The following is a 15835-nucleotide window of genomic DNA, read 5'->3' on the forward strand; positions in this document are numbered from 1 at the left end:
TCCAAATAAAAAAATCACAAGGATGCTTTTATTATAGAATCCGAATAGACACATACTGTGAAACGCTAGACTTGTGACTGGTTTATTAACTGGGAAATTCTGGAATTGAAGTGTGACTAGCCCTTTTCTTTGTTGATTAATCACAGACCCCAGAGGGTATAAGTGAAGAACAAAGGATTCAGGAGTTGACTGCGATGGAAGAGTCCCGGATAGCAATTCTGAACAACCTCGAGGAACTTGAACAAAAAATCAAAGATATAAATGACCAGATGGAGGAATCTTCCAGAGAGGTATAAACCACAAGTTCACTAATTACCCTCTCTCATTTTTCTTTCTTTCCTTTAGCTTAATTATATCAATGCCTATTAGGGCACAGGCCTTGGGGGGCAGAATACATAGAGGTCAACATGAGCAATTTGTAGCTGTGTAAAATGGGTACGTATGTGGGGTAGAAATGCCTTTTTTAATGTTTCTTTCTGGGTTTTTTTTTTTCATCCAATGAGATGAACATATGAAGCCATTTTTAATGTGCGTCCTATATAACCGACTTTGTCTTAACTAGTGTATGCTTTCTGAGCTGCTTCAAGATCTGTCAGCTGAGGTACCATGTATTTAGACGTTTAAGTTCAAATCCAACAGACATTTTCTGAGCATGTTAAGTATGAGTTGGGTATCATCTTGGCACTATGGGGGGATTTACATAATTAAAGAAAGGGGCAATTTTTTAATACCTCCATGGAATGAGAAGAAGCAGCTAACCCTGCCTAAGAAGGATCTGCATGTCTGTACTCACGGATGATGCAGTCAGCCCATGTGTGGAAGGGGACTGCTCACCTGTCATCTTATGCACAGACCCTGGGGAGCCCCTCCTGCTGGCATTGCTAGGAATGCAGCGCTTGCGTGCTGGGCTGAGTATAATTTTCATTTCCCATGCTCTAGGGACAAGCAGAGACGTGGCTGCTCCCAAGATGGTTCACACTTGAGCTTGAATCTAAGCGAATAGGCAAAATATCCTTGAGAAGTAAGCAGAAAAGGGGTTATCATAGAAAAATTAAATGAGAAGATAACTCGTGTGCTTAGCAAATATATTAGCAAATATATTCTGGCCTCTCCACTTTCTCATATAGGAATCCTGAGTCTCATATGGGTTCTCTGGAGTGTTTTCTGGGCTCCATAATCTGACTGATAATGGTAATACTTTTTGCCATTTGTAGCTGTTAAAAATACACCTCTAAAGGGGGCAGCTGAAAATTTCTCTGAAGGTGAAACACCTCTGAGCTTTGTTTTGTGTCCTCAGTTGGATATGGAATGTGCTCTCTTGGATGGAGAACAAAAATCAGAAACAACTGAACTTATGAAAGAGAAGGAGATTTTGGATCATCTAAACCGGAAGATAGCAGAACTGGAAAAGAACATTGTTGGTGAAAAGACCAAGGTAAAAGAAAATTATATTTGATACAAATTTTACAGGCAAAATGGTGCTTCCATCTGATTGAATTTAAATGTTGTATGAATTGCCATGGTTCTGGATTTGTGTGTCATGTTCCTGGAGATAGCGGCACTGGAAAAAAGTCTTAAGATGAGGTAAGTAGTTGCAAATTAAGAACTGTCAGGTGCAGAGCAGCTGATGCTAAGATAGTAGAGCCTGTTTAGTTTTTGAGCCAGTATTCATGCCAGCTTATTCTGCTTGAGTTGAGTGAATTGCTTTTTTCCAATCAGCCTTTCTGCTCTTCTGATTCTGCTTTGTTTTTAAAGAATCATTTTAGTACTTTGGAACTTCTTTCCAGCATTGCCCTGTAAGGGTGGCTTAAACATATTCAAATATGGTTGCCTCATTTCTTTTCATTTTTCTGTTTATTAAAAAGATGAATGGGAACCATGCATTTCATCTGTCTCGCCTTGCCATTGGCTTCAGTGCAAGTGCACTGCTCTTTGACAAATGCACTGCAGTTTTCAGGGGATCCTCACACACTGCCGAGTGAAAACTGTGAAACACAGCTGACACTTATTCTGGAAAAGAATATTTTTGAAACGCTTACACATTTCAGGCCACAACCTGAATGTTAGCCGATACCTCCTAGGGAGTATGAAGAATTACTTGCAGTTTTTAGAATTCGGGGTGGTAGTTGGGTTTTTTGTTTTTCTGCTTGTCTGTTTTTTGCAGAAAATATTTCACTTACTCTCCTCTCAAATTCTGAGTTAGTTACAACTGAACTAAGCCTAAATTAAAAATTAAAATTCCAGTTTGAGAAAGAAAAACTAGTGAGCTGGAACACATTCCTTTCTTGCTCATCAAGTTCTCCACTAAGCTGAGAAAAAGAAAAGAAATTCAGTTTGAGTAAACTCCAGTGGTAATATGTGGAAAGGATTTCTGCTCAGTGTGGCTTCCTTTTTAGGCTTCTCTTTGTTTGCATTTGATCTTGGTGCCAGAGAATGAGCTCAAAAAGATATTGTCAGAAATTGAAGTCAGATTAAAAGCTACATGTCAATATCTTGGTTGCCTGCTTATCAAGATTAAAATGCACATCTTTTTCATATTAAATTTTATGTATGTGCCTTCGAGCTCTAGACTTTGAAATAGTAAAGAATCCATTTGGGTAATAGCTATATTTTTCTTTAAAAGCTGAAAACCACATCGAAGGATTGATTGTCTAGTTCTGCCGTACAGGAGGATCATGGTTTTCAAAGTTTCCGCACTGATACAGCGAGAAACTTTCATTGGAGGCATCAGATGTTTTTGTTTTGGTGCTTACTAGTATTTTACTATTTATGTCATACTGGAAAGCTTGCGGGACATAGGAATGGGGTCTCAGGTTCCCTGTGAACCTGTCTGCCTTCCCCATCCATGTAGTTGTTTATCTTTGTGTAGCCCGCATATGACATGACCTATAAATTCTGTTTGTCTACCTGTCATTAGCATCATATTCTACACAAAAGTGAAGCAAGTTGAGTCAATGCTAAATCTCACTTCCCAGGCACAGTTGTGTTATATTCTCCAGACCTAAGTAAGGTAGAGTCAGAACTCCAGGAACATGAGTGGAAACAAGCAAGGAGGAGGCTACTTCCATCCTTCCTATTATTGTTTTGGTGGCTTGATAGAGGCTGTGCATAGGAGAGAGGACGCTGGGGGCTTGAAGTATAGAATCAGCTCATGCAGCTGTTAGGGGATTAGTTGGTCTCGGAAGGTGGGATTATTGTCTGTCATCACATGATATGAAAAATGGCAAAAACTGGCTTTGGGTGAGGGATTCCAGAGGAGAATGAGGGAAGTGAAAGCAGACTGAGCTGGATGATGTTACTGCATATTCTTGACAACCGAACTCAAATAGAGACCCATTACTGCTTGGCAACATCTCTCTGTTTCTCAAGTGAAGTTATTCTACCATTTTATAGCACGGCTATTTCATACCTTCGCTCTGTTCAAACTTCTAGTCCACTTTCATTCCCCTGGCTCTGAGATGATCTCACCACCTACTTCACTGAGAAATTAGAGCATCTCATATCCACAACTAAGGAAGGCTCTCTTCCCCTCAAATACCAGTCCCTTTGGATGTGCCCAGGGTACCGTCCCACCATCTAGAGGTCTACAGTCCTGTTCCGAACTTCCCCCAGCCTCTCCCTCTTTACTGGACCTGTACTGTCAGTATGCCAATATTATTATTTTTTAAAATTATTATTATTTAAAAATAAAGTTCCTTCCAGCACCTGCCTTAGCTAGTTTCTCTTCAGCATAGCCAAGTTTTCAAACAGTTTTCTCAGTATACTGTGTGTTCTCCTGCTTAGTTCACCATTCCTCCCATTCTTGTTCCACTACTCCATCAGATTTGCTCCTGTTAAGACCACTAAAAGCCCTGGTGCTGCCTAACCCACCCGCTGGGTGCTTTTCAGCCCTCTTATGAGCAGACTCCTGAGCAGAATTCAAGACAAGGGACAACTCTTTTCCTTGACACTTCCCCTCCCCCATCCCTTTGCCTTCGTGTACCACACACTTCCCCTCCCCCACCCCTTTGCCTTCATGTACCACACTCCTCTGGTTTTCCTTCTCTTTCTCTTACTTATCTCTCTGACTTTTCCACCCGAGTTCCCGTTCCTTCTTCCTCTGCCTCTATCCAGCCAGTTGTTACAGTGTCTCTGATCTGAACCTTCTTCTTTTTTTTTTGGAGCAAGCTCAGACTTCCCCAGAAGTCCACAGAAAAGTTCTGCTTGCTTTCATTGGTCTGAATTAAGATATATGCTTTGAATCATTTACTTTTTTTTTTAATTGAGGTGTAATTAACACATAATATTATATTAGCTTCAGGCGTACAACACGATTCGATATTTGTATACATTGTGAAATGGTCACCACAATATTTCTGGTTAACATCTACCATCTCTTGTTGAGATCTCTCTTCTCTTATGTTCTCACATTCTTTTATAGCCATGGCTTCAAATAACATGTACATGCTGGTGACTGCCAAATGTATGTCTTTAGCCCACAACCCTATTCTGTACTTCTGACTCATATCCTGTAGCCTACCTGATATCTCCACTGAGATATTTCTCAGGTATTTCCAGCTGAACACGATGTAACCGAACTCTTGATCCCATCCCTCCCCTGGCCTTCCATACACTTCCCCTGCCTCTGATCCTGTTCTTCCTCTAGTTTTCCCACCAGGACATAGCATCTCTATCCACCTATACGTCCAAACAGAAACCTGGAAGTAGATCTTGATACTGCTTTCTCTATCACCCCCACTTCTAATTGATTACAAAGCTATTTTTCAATTACTCTAACTTCTCTGCATCTCCCCTAATAGCATTCTCTTCTAAATCATCAAAATTTCCTTTTGAGTTCCATTTCCATTTACTTCCCTTCAGTCTGTTTGCTTCACAGCAACCAGAGTGATTTTTCTTTTAAAATTTAAATTAGGTCATATCACTCTGGTTTGTGTTCCCCTGTATTTTATATAAATCTAAACTCCGTACCTGTCCTGACCCTTTCTATCACCTTTCTCCCCTCTTCACACCACTCTCATGGCGGCCTTCCTTCTGTTTGTTTAAAGATCCATCCCACCCTCCACCCCTGCCAAGGTCCCTGGCAGACCAGCCTGCCCTGCCTGGAATTCCCTTTCCTATATTCCATGCCTTGTCAGTTGCCTGTCTTTCAGCGCTTAAGTTCAGTGTTAGTTTTTCAGAAAAACCCTACTAGCCCTTTCCAGCTCAGATTACATTCTCTCGGTTGTTCTTTCAGTCCTTTTACAAATCACATTTTATAATTTATGTTTGTTTTGGGCTTGTTAGATATTTATTTCCCTCTCTAGCCTGTGAAATAGCGGCAGGCACTGTTATCCACTGTTTATCCAGCTCATAATAGGTGCCGGAATACCGCCCAATGTTCTTCGGGAATATTGTACTTGGATCTCCTGCTAACAGTGAGTCCTGGCTGGGTCTGAACAGAAACATTGAGCCAAACACCTGCCTGAGAGCTACGTGCAGCCAAGTTTCAGGACAGCTGGGGTGGTCTGTCCAAGTGCTCATGCCAGGGGCTTGTAATCACGCTGCCCGTCGAGCCAGAGCGTAAGACAGAAGAAGGAAATGGCCTTTGCCCTTTTGGATCTCGTTTCCTTTTCCATACACCTGTTGCTGCTGTCAGATATAAACTGTGGAATGAGAAAACCAAAACCTGAAAAGATATCCCTGTTGGGGAAGCTCCAATTCAGATGTCAATAGCACATCCTGTAAGCCTGGCCCTCATTTTTTGGAGACAAGGCCTGGAGCCATAGGAAGAAAGTTCAGTAACACCTCAGAGTTCAAATCCTGGTGTGAAGTTAATGACATTGTTTCCTTGGCTCTCAAGACCAGTCTTTAGCATTGTTTCTTTTAGCTGATTTGGGAGCTATCATTCTATTTTACATATTTAGTATAAATTAATGTATTTCATAGGTGACCACTAGTTATGGTATGCTTCCATATAAAATATAAACTATAGACATAATTACATATACAACATAAAATATAGACAGTGTATTTAACTGTGTATTTGTTGAACATTTTTGCAGTGGCTCCCTGGGCTGACCTTTCACCGTCCTTATGGGGACCACTGTCAGGAACATCAGTGCACCTGTTTCCATGCGGCTCTGAGCTAAATGCCACCTGCCTGTTGTGTTCTCAGACGGTAGCCACATCACAAATAGAATCTCTATGAACTTATAAGCCCTAAACAAATAGAAGTATCACGGGGGCTTCCCTGGTGGCGCAGTAGTTGAGAGTCCGCCTGCCGATGCAGGGGACGCGGGTTCGTGCCCCGGTCCGGGAAGATCCCACGTGCCGCGGAGCGGCTGGGCTCGTGAGCCATGGCCGCTGAGCCTGCGCGTCCGGAGCCTGTGCTCCGCAACGGGAGAGGCCACAACAGTGAGAGGCCCGCGTACCGCAAAAAAAAAAAAAAAAAAAAAGTATCAGACTCGAACATAAACCCAGAGGGGATGTTTCTGAAGCAGTAAGCAATAATCCATAGTGTTTTCTTAGGGCAAGAGAAAGGAGAGAGACTTGTTAACCTCTGTGCTGGTAGACTGTTCTAGGTTGGTGGGCTTGGTGACTGGGGGTGGGGAAGCCACCAGAACCACGAAGCTCAGTTTGGGCAAAAGCTGGGAGCGGCTTCCCTCCCCCTGCACTTCCCCTCTCCAAGGCAAAGCCTGATTTGGGGCAACTGCTGAAAAGTATGAAAGTGTTCCTGCATTTGTTTATGTACATTTTCCTTCTGTCTTTGTCTATTTCTGACTACATAAAAAATTCAGAACTAAAAATAGTTTTTCAGTTCCTCTATTTTTGGATTATCTGTCTCATTCCTACTCCTTAGCATATGACAATGAAAAGTTAGCTGTACTGAAATTAAATAAAATGGTTAAGGAAAGGCTCTGCTTACCTAGTATTGTTGAAGAGTCTTTCCATCACCTAGACGGTGATCACAAAGCTCAAACCATCCTTCTGTTTAAGGATCTGTCCTCACACAGATAGGTTGTGATATTTTGTAAGCTATACTGGTCTGCACACTTTTATAGCTAAACACACTTAAAGGTGTGAGCTGAAGTTTAAATCAGTCTACGCCATGCAACACGTTCCTGGGTGAAATCTTGAATTAGTTGACTAATTTTTCTGTAATAAGCATATAGCTTTGTGTCTTAAGTGGTTAAATTGTATTCTCCATTATTATCTTGCCAGAGTACCTGTTACTTCCTCCCCTCCTTCAGAGCCAGGGGAAGACACAGAGCCTGCCCAGAATTCCTCAGCAAAGTGTTAATGCCTCTTGAGTGCAGAGTCTTTGCCAAGTCACAGGCAGTGTTCAGAAGGGATCCAGCCCTTCCCGTGCCTCTTTCTTACATTTCAAAGTTAGCTCCCTGGTTAGAGGAAGTGGAAATATATCATGGGATTTGGGGATTAAATCAACAGGGTTCCAGATTAGTGTGATTTTTTTCTGGTGGTGGTTTGATTATGTAAATCCTTAGTGTTCTGATTTTCCAATGTTTTCTACACTAAACATCCATCAACTGTGCAATTAAAAAGTCAAAGCCAATGGTAAAAAAAAGCCTAGGAAAGTAACATAAAAATGTGCCTCGGGCTTCCCTAGTGGCACGGTGATCGAGGATCCACCTGCCGATGCAGGGGGCACGGGTTCGTGCCCCGGTCCGGGAGGATCCCACGTGCCGTGGAGCGACTGGGCCCGTGAGCCATGGCCGCGGAGCCTGCGCGTCCGGAGCCTGTGCTCCGCAACGGGAGAGGCCACAACAGTGAGAGGCCCACGTACCGCAAAAAAAAAAAAGTGCCTCTTTAGAGGCAGGCAGAGAATGGGTTTTCAGCAATAACCGTCTGGGGACACAGGTCCGTAATCTTTCCTCTGCAATTCTGAAAAGTTTTGTAGAGGAAAAAAACTTTTCATAAGGTTGGCACCAAAACTTAGTTGGTTTCAAAACCTGACTTGGACTGATCTTCACACTCAATATGAATATTCATAAGTAGCTGCAGACACAGAAACATGTTTGATTACAGGGTTTTGCCCCAGACCTCAGTGGAAATGCCATACAGTATATGCTATATGAACTGTGTTACTTACCTCTATCAAATGCAGAATATTCTGAAATCTAGAACACATCTGGCCTTAAGAATTTCAGATAAGTGATTTTGGGTCTAAAACAATTGCCTAATGTTGAACGTCTGAGGATGCCTGCCTCTCGAACCACCCCACAGGGCTCAGGAACTGGAAGGAAGGGGACTCTCAGGGTGTATGGAGAGGACTTTGGATGGGCTACCCTTAAAAATGATGGTTCAGGTACTATGAATTTTAACATATCACTGCATCAATTCCAAACTTGACCCAGTGTTTCAATAAACATGGCCTGAGTACCTAGTGCGTGCTGGAGTCTATGCTGAACAGTTTGGAAATTACAAAGATGAATCTTAATTTTTAAGAAAATCTTTATCAAGCTAATAAGGCTGCCAAATTAGGAAAAAATGTATAGGATGCTTGGTTAAATTTAAATTTAAAATAAAGAGAATAATTTTTTGGTATAATTATGTCCCATGCATTATTTAAGACATACTTACCTTTAAAAAATCATTTGTTGTTCATCTTAAATTCACGTTTAACTGTGTATCCTCTATTTTATCTGGCAACCCAATAAACTAATGAAGTAGGCATCTTTTCAGGGTAACCTTGAACCATCTGCTTACCAAATATTAGTTAAATGTGATAAAATTATTTTTTATAGGTATTCAGAAATTTTTCGTGTAGTATTGGAATTCAGATAGAGCCAGCAAGTTAAATTTCAGTTCATTCCTTCGAGAATACAACTTAAAGAAAATTTATTATTATATTACTCAGCCATAGAAAGAAACAAAATTGAGCTATTTGTAATGAGGTGGGTAGACCTAGAGTCTGTCATACAGAGTGAAGTAAGTCAGAAAGAGAAAGACAAATACCGTATGCTAATGCATATATATGGAATTTAAGAAAAAAATTGTCATGAAGAGCCTAGGGGTAAGACAGAAATAAAGGCACAGACCTACTAGAGAACGGACTTGGGGATATGGGGAGGGGGAAGGGTGAGCTGTGACAGGGCGAGAGAGAGGCATGGACATATATATACACTACCAAACATAGGGTAGATAGCTGGTGGGAAGCAGCCGCATTGCACAGGGAGATCAGCTGGGTGCTTTGAGACCGCCTGGAGGGGTGGGATAGGGAGGGTGGGAGGGAGGGAGACGCAAGAGGGAAGAGATATGGGAACATATGTATCTGTATAACTGGTTTACTTTGTTATAAAGCAGAAACTAACACACCATTGTAAAGCAATTATACCCCAATAAAGATGTTAAAAATAATTATATAGACTTCATAAGATGAATAAAGGAGCATTCTTCAAAAAAGAAAAAGAGAAAATTTATTATTGTCTTTTAACCACAGATCTGGCGAAATCAGTGGTCCTGAGAAAGCCTTAGATTATTAAGTTTATTCAAGATTATTGACAATTCTTGTGTACATGTTCAAATTATTTCGGGTAAATTTATAACCACTCCTGATCATTTGTATGATTAGAAGCAAGTCGTTCTGCCTCTGAAAGTGAAATGAATCATTCCTCTCTGAAAGCATATTGGATATTGGAATCTCACAGTTCTTTTTTTCTTTTGGTTTACTTGAGGCATTTAATCTAAAAGTAAAAATTTTACATTTGGGGTGTTACCTGTAAGAGAGGACTTTTATACTATGAAGGAAAGGTGCTAAGGCCAAATGTCTTCAAGTTTCGGTAGATTCTGTATTAATGTCCTATGTCTTCATTACAAAAATCAAATTGTAATTAATTTTGCCTTTGCCTCTCGCATTATCCTGGGTGGCTAAATCAGTGATTCTGATTGCATATGAGAACACCTGGAGAGATTTTTTAAAAGCTTGTTCACTAGCCTAATACCCCCTAGATTTCTAAGTGGAGGCCTGGGAAATAGTATATTTAAAAGCTCACCCAGCTTATTCTAATGTGGTCAGGGCTAAGAACCACTTCATGAGGACGGTGATCAAGTTACCTCGTTTCTCTGTCTCTATTCCCCTTATAAATATTTATTCATTGAGTGAATGAACAACTCACCATGGAAGTAGATGTAGGACCAATTTTATATACTGCTTTTTACTTTCATTTGCTGGTGAAAAATTTACCTTTGGCGTTATATACACTTTAGGAACATCAGTCTTTTCTTTTCTTTTTTGGCCACGCTGCATAGTTTGCGGGATCTTAGTTCCCCGACCAGGGATTGAACCCTCCTCAGCAGTGAAAGTGTGGAGTCCTAACCACTGGACCGCCAGGGAATTCCCAGAAACCTCAGTCTTAAATATGCAAAATAGACAGAATCTTACAATGAACTTGTGACCCAACTGGATTTTTGCTGGCCCATCAAGAGAGGACAAGTCAATTCGAGAATGATGGAGGTGTCTGTGTTTCTAGGGAAGTCATGTTCTGGTCTTTGTTTTATAAATACACCCTTTACATCTGGATCTTCCTGGAGTGTTCCGATTCCTTATAATCTTATTCTTTCCACAAAGTTAAATTTGTTAAATATATTAAAAATGCATTTTAATTCATTTATTTCCTGAAACCAAATTTATGAATCCTAAGAAAAAAGTGTTGTGCTGTCTCCCAATTTGATGTTTGGAAAATATTGCTATGCCTATAGTAGTTAGAATAGGTGACTTTAATTTAAATCTGGGGGGAAGAGAATAACACCCAGTGTTCATATTTTACATGTAAAAAGCTAGAATCCCTGAACCCTGGAACGTCATCTAATTTGTCCAACTATTTTACCTTCGCTGTAGAAGGTGATATTTTCAGCTCTAATTAGCTGCTTGCCTAGAGCTAATTTTTCTTTGAAAACTTCCTGGACAGTAAATAGAAGAGAGGTATATTAATTTCTTTCTGGCTCAGAGGTGGTCTACTTTTGGCTCTTGTAGGAGTGATATCACGTCTGTGACCCCGTGTGGTATATGGCCGGGCCCATCTGCCACTAGTCCCTCTTTCATCCTTCCCCTCACTTCCTTTGCCCTAGCTTCGGCCCCACTGAGCTGTCACTCTGAGACCCAGGTAGTGGTCACAGAATTACGGATAAACCACGGAGAAGCTGCAGAAGGTCCTGATGGTGTCTGCTTGCATAATGGTTCTAACTGCCCCCTTGTATGGAATTGCAAAACGTTTTGAGCACCTCAGAAGGAAGGCACTATGTAAACGTAAGGTACTTTTTATTAGTTGTCTATTTGTGCTTATTATTAGCAATTTAAAAATTGAGAACGTCAGAGGAATAGTTTGGTTATTTCTTCGGAGTTGAGACCTGTGTTTTAGGCCAGTGCCTTTCCATATTATTAAATATCGTTATCAGTGTTTTCTATAAAATATTATTTAAAATTTTAAGACTTTGCATCTTTGCTATTTGATTGGAATGAATAGTTTTCTTATTTATTTAACTTTCTGTTTGAAACTAGAATGGCCGCAAATTCTGGTGATACAACACCTAGAAATAGAACTCTTTGTGGACAAAATTCTTTTGCTGTGTAATAGGGCAACCTTAGATCTGCATGCAAGGGAAATAACACATTTTCTTAGCCAAAGACAACAGGTGTTCTGTATTGTTGGTTTTATTAAGGGAAAAAAATTATTAATTCTGAAGCTAAAGACTAAATCTAACTGGCACTAGTATATTCAATTTTACTGTGAGGTAACACTTGAGAATCCTTTATTCTGTGAATGATGCCATCACTTTTTCTCACTCCTACACAGCAGCTGTGCACAGTGAGCACACTTCACAGTAAGACTGAGGAAACTTTCTTTCTTTCCTTTTTTTTTTTTTGTTTGGCCACATAGCTTGTGGGATCCTAATTCCCTGACCAGGGATTGAACCTGGGCCTTTGGCAGTGAAATCGCCAAGCTGTAACCGCTGGACCACCAGGGAATTCCCTTTTAGGAAACTTTTGTTACCGTCTGCTAAATTCTAAGATGTAGAATCATTTTTAGGTTGATATATGGAGTAGGATTCTCAGTTTTCTCACTTCTAGATGTAATCATTTTGAGAAAAAAAAAGTGCTTCTAAATCAAAATATACATTTCTAAAATGCCCTTGACATTTTAAAATGTAAGCCAAAAGTGGAGATTCAAGTGTACTTGTGTAAGTATTGATGTCATATAGTTTTAGACTTAAACTCGAACATCTTTTATAAAGAATCTATGTATATGTTTACATAGGAAATCATGACCATTTGGATGAAGAAATGAGAGTAGTATAAATTTATAGGGCTACTTCAAATCTTCATCCTTTAAAAAGTTTTTTCTGTGATATGCTTAGAAGCCACTTTTATTTCTACCAAATCAATAGTGAACATAAGAAAGTCAGGTGATGGTAAATATTTTGCTTATTGAAGGGGTCAAAGGGTGGTGGTGCTTCCATTCCACTAAAGTGCTTTAGTTTAGGTTGAGAGTGTTACACAAGGAGAGAATTAGGTCTGAAATTTACTTCAAGGGTTCAGAGTATTGTAAAGGGAACATAAGATGGGAAAACTGGCACTAAACGCATTGAAGTTTTGTTTCTTGGTTTAAGAGGTGTCCTTGGAAGACCGTGTGATACTGTATTATAGTATTTGCCTGTTATACCTTGGAGAATGTCCAGGGTCACTTTGGAGTGTGTGACTTGGGAGGGATTTAGTGTTATCGTCTCCTTTCTTCCATTCTCTGACCCTTTCTTTTTTTCCATGGTCCATGTTTCAGTTATTTTTTATGTCAGTCATTGTAGGAAAGTCCTTATCTCCAGAGTAAATGTCACACCTTTGGTGCATCTGAGCTGTCTAATATGCCTTCCTCTTGCTGCTTTGTCAGTCTTGCATTTTTACTAGCTCTCTCAGTGTCTGAATTAGGCGCTCTCCCGGGCAGCAGATTTTCTAATTGCTTAAGCTCTGAAGTTTGCCAAAGAGCTAGAACTGTTCCACATGACCAGGGTATCAACTTGTGCACCTAATGTACCTCTAACCTGAGAACAAAATTTCAATAATTGCCAAGGCTTCCTTAACACATGTCTTCAGCAAACTGGACTCTGACAGTGCTTCAGGTAAACGCCCGCCATCCTTTGTCTGGTTCGCTGCCGAGTGACTCTTTGCAGGGCTATCTTAGGAATTCAGTTGGCATTTCTTTTGTTCTTTGTTGACCATGGACCAATATGACGGTGGCTTCCCCTGCTTTTGTAACGTGGTGGCAGGAAGGAAGGGAGGAAGGAAGGACAGGGGTCGTTGCCAATACCCGATGGAGTGGACTGGGTTTGGAGAATGTAGAAACGGGGCCCCTTGTCCTTACTTCCGCTTATACCCCCTTATCCTAGTCACTAACAAGATATGTTTCTACATTCATAGGATGTCTGGAGTTTGCGTGTGCTTGCTTGTTTGTGTTATCCTTGGGGAATGTTCACTAACGACTGCTTGGGGTGTGAAGGTAATCGCTATTCTTCTATTTTCTGATTTCTGAACTTCAGGAGAAGGTAAAGCTTGATGCTGAAAGGGAAAAACTAGAGAGGCTTCAGGAGCTTTACTCCGAGCAGAAGACCCAGCTGGACAATTGTCCTGAGTCCATGAGGGAACAGTTGCAACAACAACTGAAGAGGGTCAGTAGCAAACAGGAATGTGCTAGTTGTTTTCTGTTTTTTTGTTTTTTTCAATTAAGTTCCACTTACCTATGACTTCCTCCTTCACGTAGCATAAATTTGCATAAATTCTGGTCATTAGATACGTTTTAAATAGAAATATGCATGCTGACCATATATATTCCATGCTAATCAGTTGAAAAATTCCTTGTTGGAATCCTTTGCCTCATTAATAATGCGAAAACATTTCCCAAGTCCTTTTTTGTAACAAAAGAGAGCTATTACTGACATGTAACCAACAAGACTGTAGCGTTTAAATCGGCTGATGTCTTTCCCTGCATCCTGTTCTCTGCTGCATCTTGAGTCCTGTTTGCCCTCGAATGTTTCTTTTTTTTCCTCCTCTTGATTTTATACTCCTGTCCACAAATTTTTCCATTCTCTGACTTGCTCCCCACCACCACTCATCATTTTGTTTTTCTTTTCCTTTCTTCTTCTTAGTGACCTTGAACTCATTAGCATGATCACAACAATCAACCAAGACCCAAGATGCAGGGCATTCAACATTTTCTCACACAAGCTTCATATTTTTTAAAACTTCGTGAAGCATAGATCTTCTAGTTGAACTTTATCAGGTTATTCTTCGATCCCTAATGTTGGCAGTGTTGAAACGACCTCGATACTTATCTTCCTAGGTGGAAAGTTTTGCAGACACTAGCAAGGCCGCTTGATATTTCATAGCCACTTGACAGCTGTATTATTTGCTCTAAACAGCAGCCCAAATAGACTGTGACTCTGGAGAGGCAGTCGTTAACAGTCTTGGACCTCTAAAGGAGCCTAATAGTAATTAGTCCTAAGTCAATAGCAACTTATGCTTCCACATGAGTAGGAAAGAAGACTAGTTTTATTCATATTGCTATGTCTGTACCTTCTTGGGCAACTGGGAAAAAGTCAGTTAAGATAGCACACCCCTGAAAATGTTTAAGATGACCTTGAATACAAATATGTTTGATATCTCTGAGTATCACTAGGTTATGAAAAATTACAGTTGAAACTTTTCAGTGTATTGTACAGGTTGAATGAAGAGTACCCAGTACAGACAGGTGACACTACAGTGTAACGGTTCTAATATTTTTAATTTTTTACAATGTTGGATCAAAAAAAGTTTCAAAAATGTTTCTTCCCCTTTACTCATTTTATTGTGTACAGCTTAATTTGCTATAAGAAGATAAAACTTCCTGCCCCTCAGTGTCCCAAGGCTCTGAAAGTCTTAAGATAAAAAATGATTGGAAAAAGAATAGTATTTGTAAAATTATTTTAGCTTGTAATTTTTTTGTGTTTATGCCAGTTCACAAAAGAGATTGGGAAACTGGTTTTTTTATATTTGTTTACTGTTTTTCAACTTGCCTTATTGCTGAAGATTTTACATAGTCACCATAATGCTTTATGTAGTCAGAAGCATGGTTATGTATTTTGTTCTTCCCTTCCTTTAGTTATCCAGTTATTGTTTGTATTCTTCATAAATATTGCTTCAAATAAAAATTGATATATTCTATTAATAACCTGGAGTCAGCATGATATGAATAATTACTTATTTTGTAATTAAGTAGTTACAAATTACTTAATTTGTTTAATCTGTTAGATTCTATAGGATAACTCATAAATTTGTATATGTTCCAAGAATTTTGACTACAAACGAGGAAAGGAAATGATACAGACAGCCTATTCCATTAACTGAAGGCAAAGACTCCTTCCTCTTCCTTTCCAAGCAGAGTGCAAAATTCTTATCATAAAACCCCTTTCCTTAGGAGAGAAAACTGGTTCGTGCTAGCTTCTGTTCACCTGATACTAAGAGAACTACTAATTCTGTTTTCCAGGGAAGGATGATGACCAAAATAACTCTTCACCAGTCCTTTGGCTTAATCAGTAAAAAGTTCACTTATTTCATGAGAAGTCCATTCATACTGGAACTTCCTGTCTTATCACAACTCATTTCCCTTCAGACTTCGAACACTTCAGAATAGCACTTCATTACAAAGCTTTCCCCAAGGCATTTAAGCTAGATTCGATAAAGTTGATTTTATTACAAGTAACTTCATTAGGCAGCAAGTCAGACAAAATAGAAAATAAATGAATAGGAAGAAAATCATTTTCTTAAACTGTATGCTGTCTCAAATACTTAAGCCAAAACTGTAGAATGATT

General features: G+C 39.8%; 1 protein-coding gene across 12 annotated transcripts in view; it reads left to right on the forward strand.

Moving 5' to 3' along the window:
• PHLDB2 (pleckstrin homology like domain family B member 2) overlaps window positions 1–15835 on the forward strand; it is a 244659-nt gene that overhangs the window by 189936 nt on the left and 38888 nt on the right. For 10 of the 12 annotated variants that reach the window (XM_060010615.1, XM_060010623.1, XM_060010625.1 and 7 more), the window contains 3 exons: window positions 147–290; window positions 1298–1435; window positions 13528–13656. In XM_060010615.1, coding sequence (XP_059866598.1) covers window positions 147–290; window positions 1298–1435; window positions 13528–13656 — 411 coding nt within the window. The remainder of the gene's footprint in view (window positions 1–146; window positions 291–1297; window positions 1436–13527; window positions 13657–15835) is intronic. The other 2 variants (XM_060010622.1, XM_060010624.1) reach the window with 1 other exon arrangement.

This window comes from Delphinus delphis, chromosome 4 (assembly GCF_949987515.2).
Source record: "Delphinus delphis chromosome 4, mDelDel1.2, whole genome shotgun sequence".
Classification (NCBI taxonomy): Eukaryota; Metazoa; Chordata; class Mammalia; order Artiodactyla; family Delphinidae; genus Delphinus; species Delphinus delphis.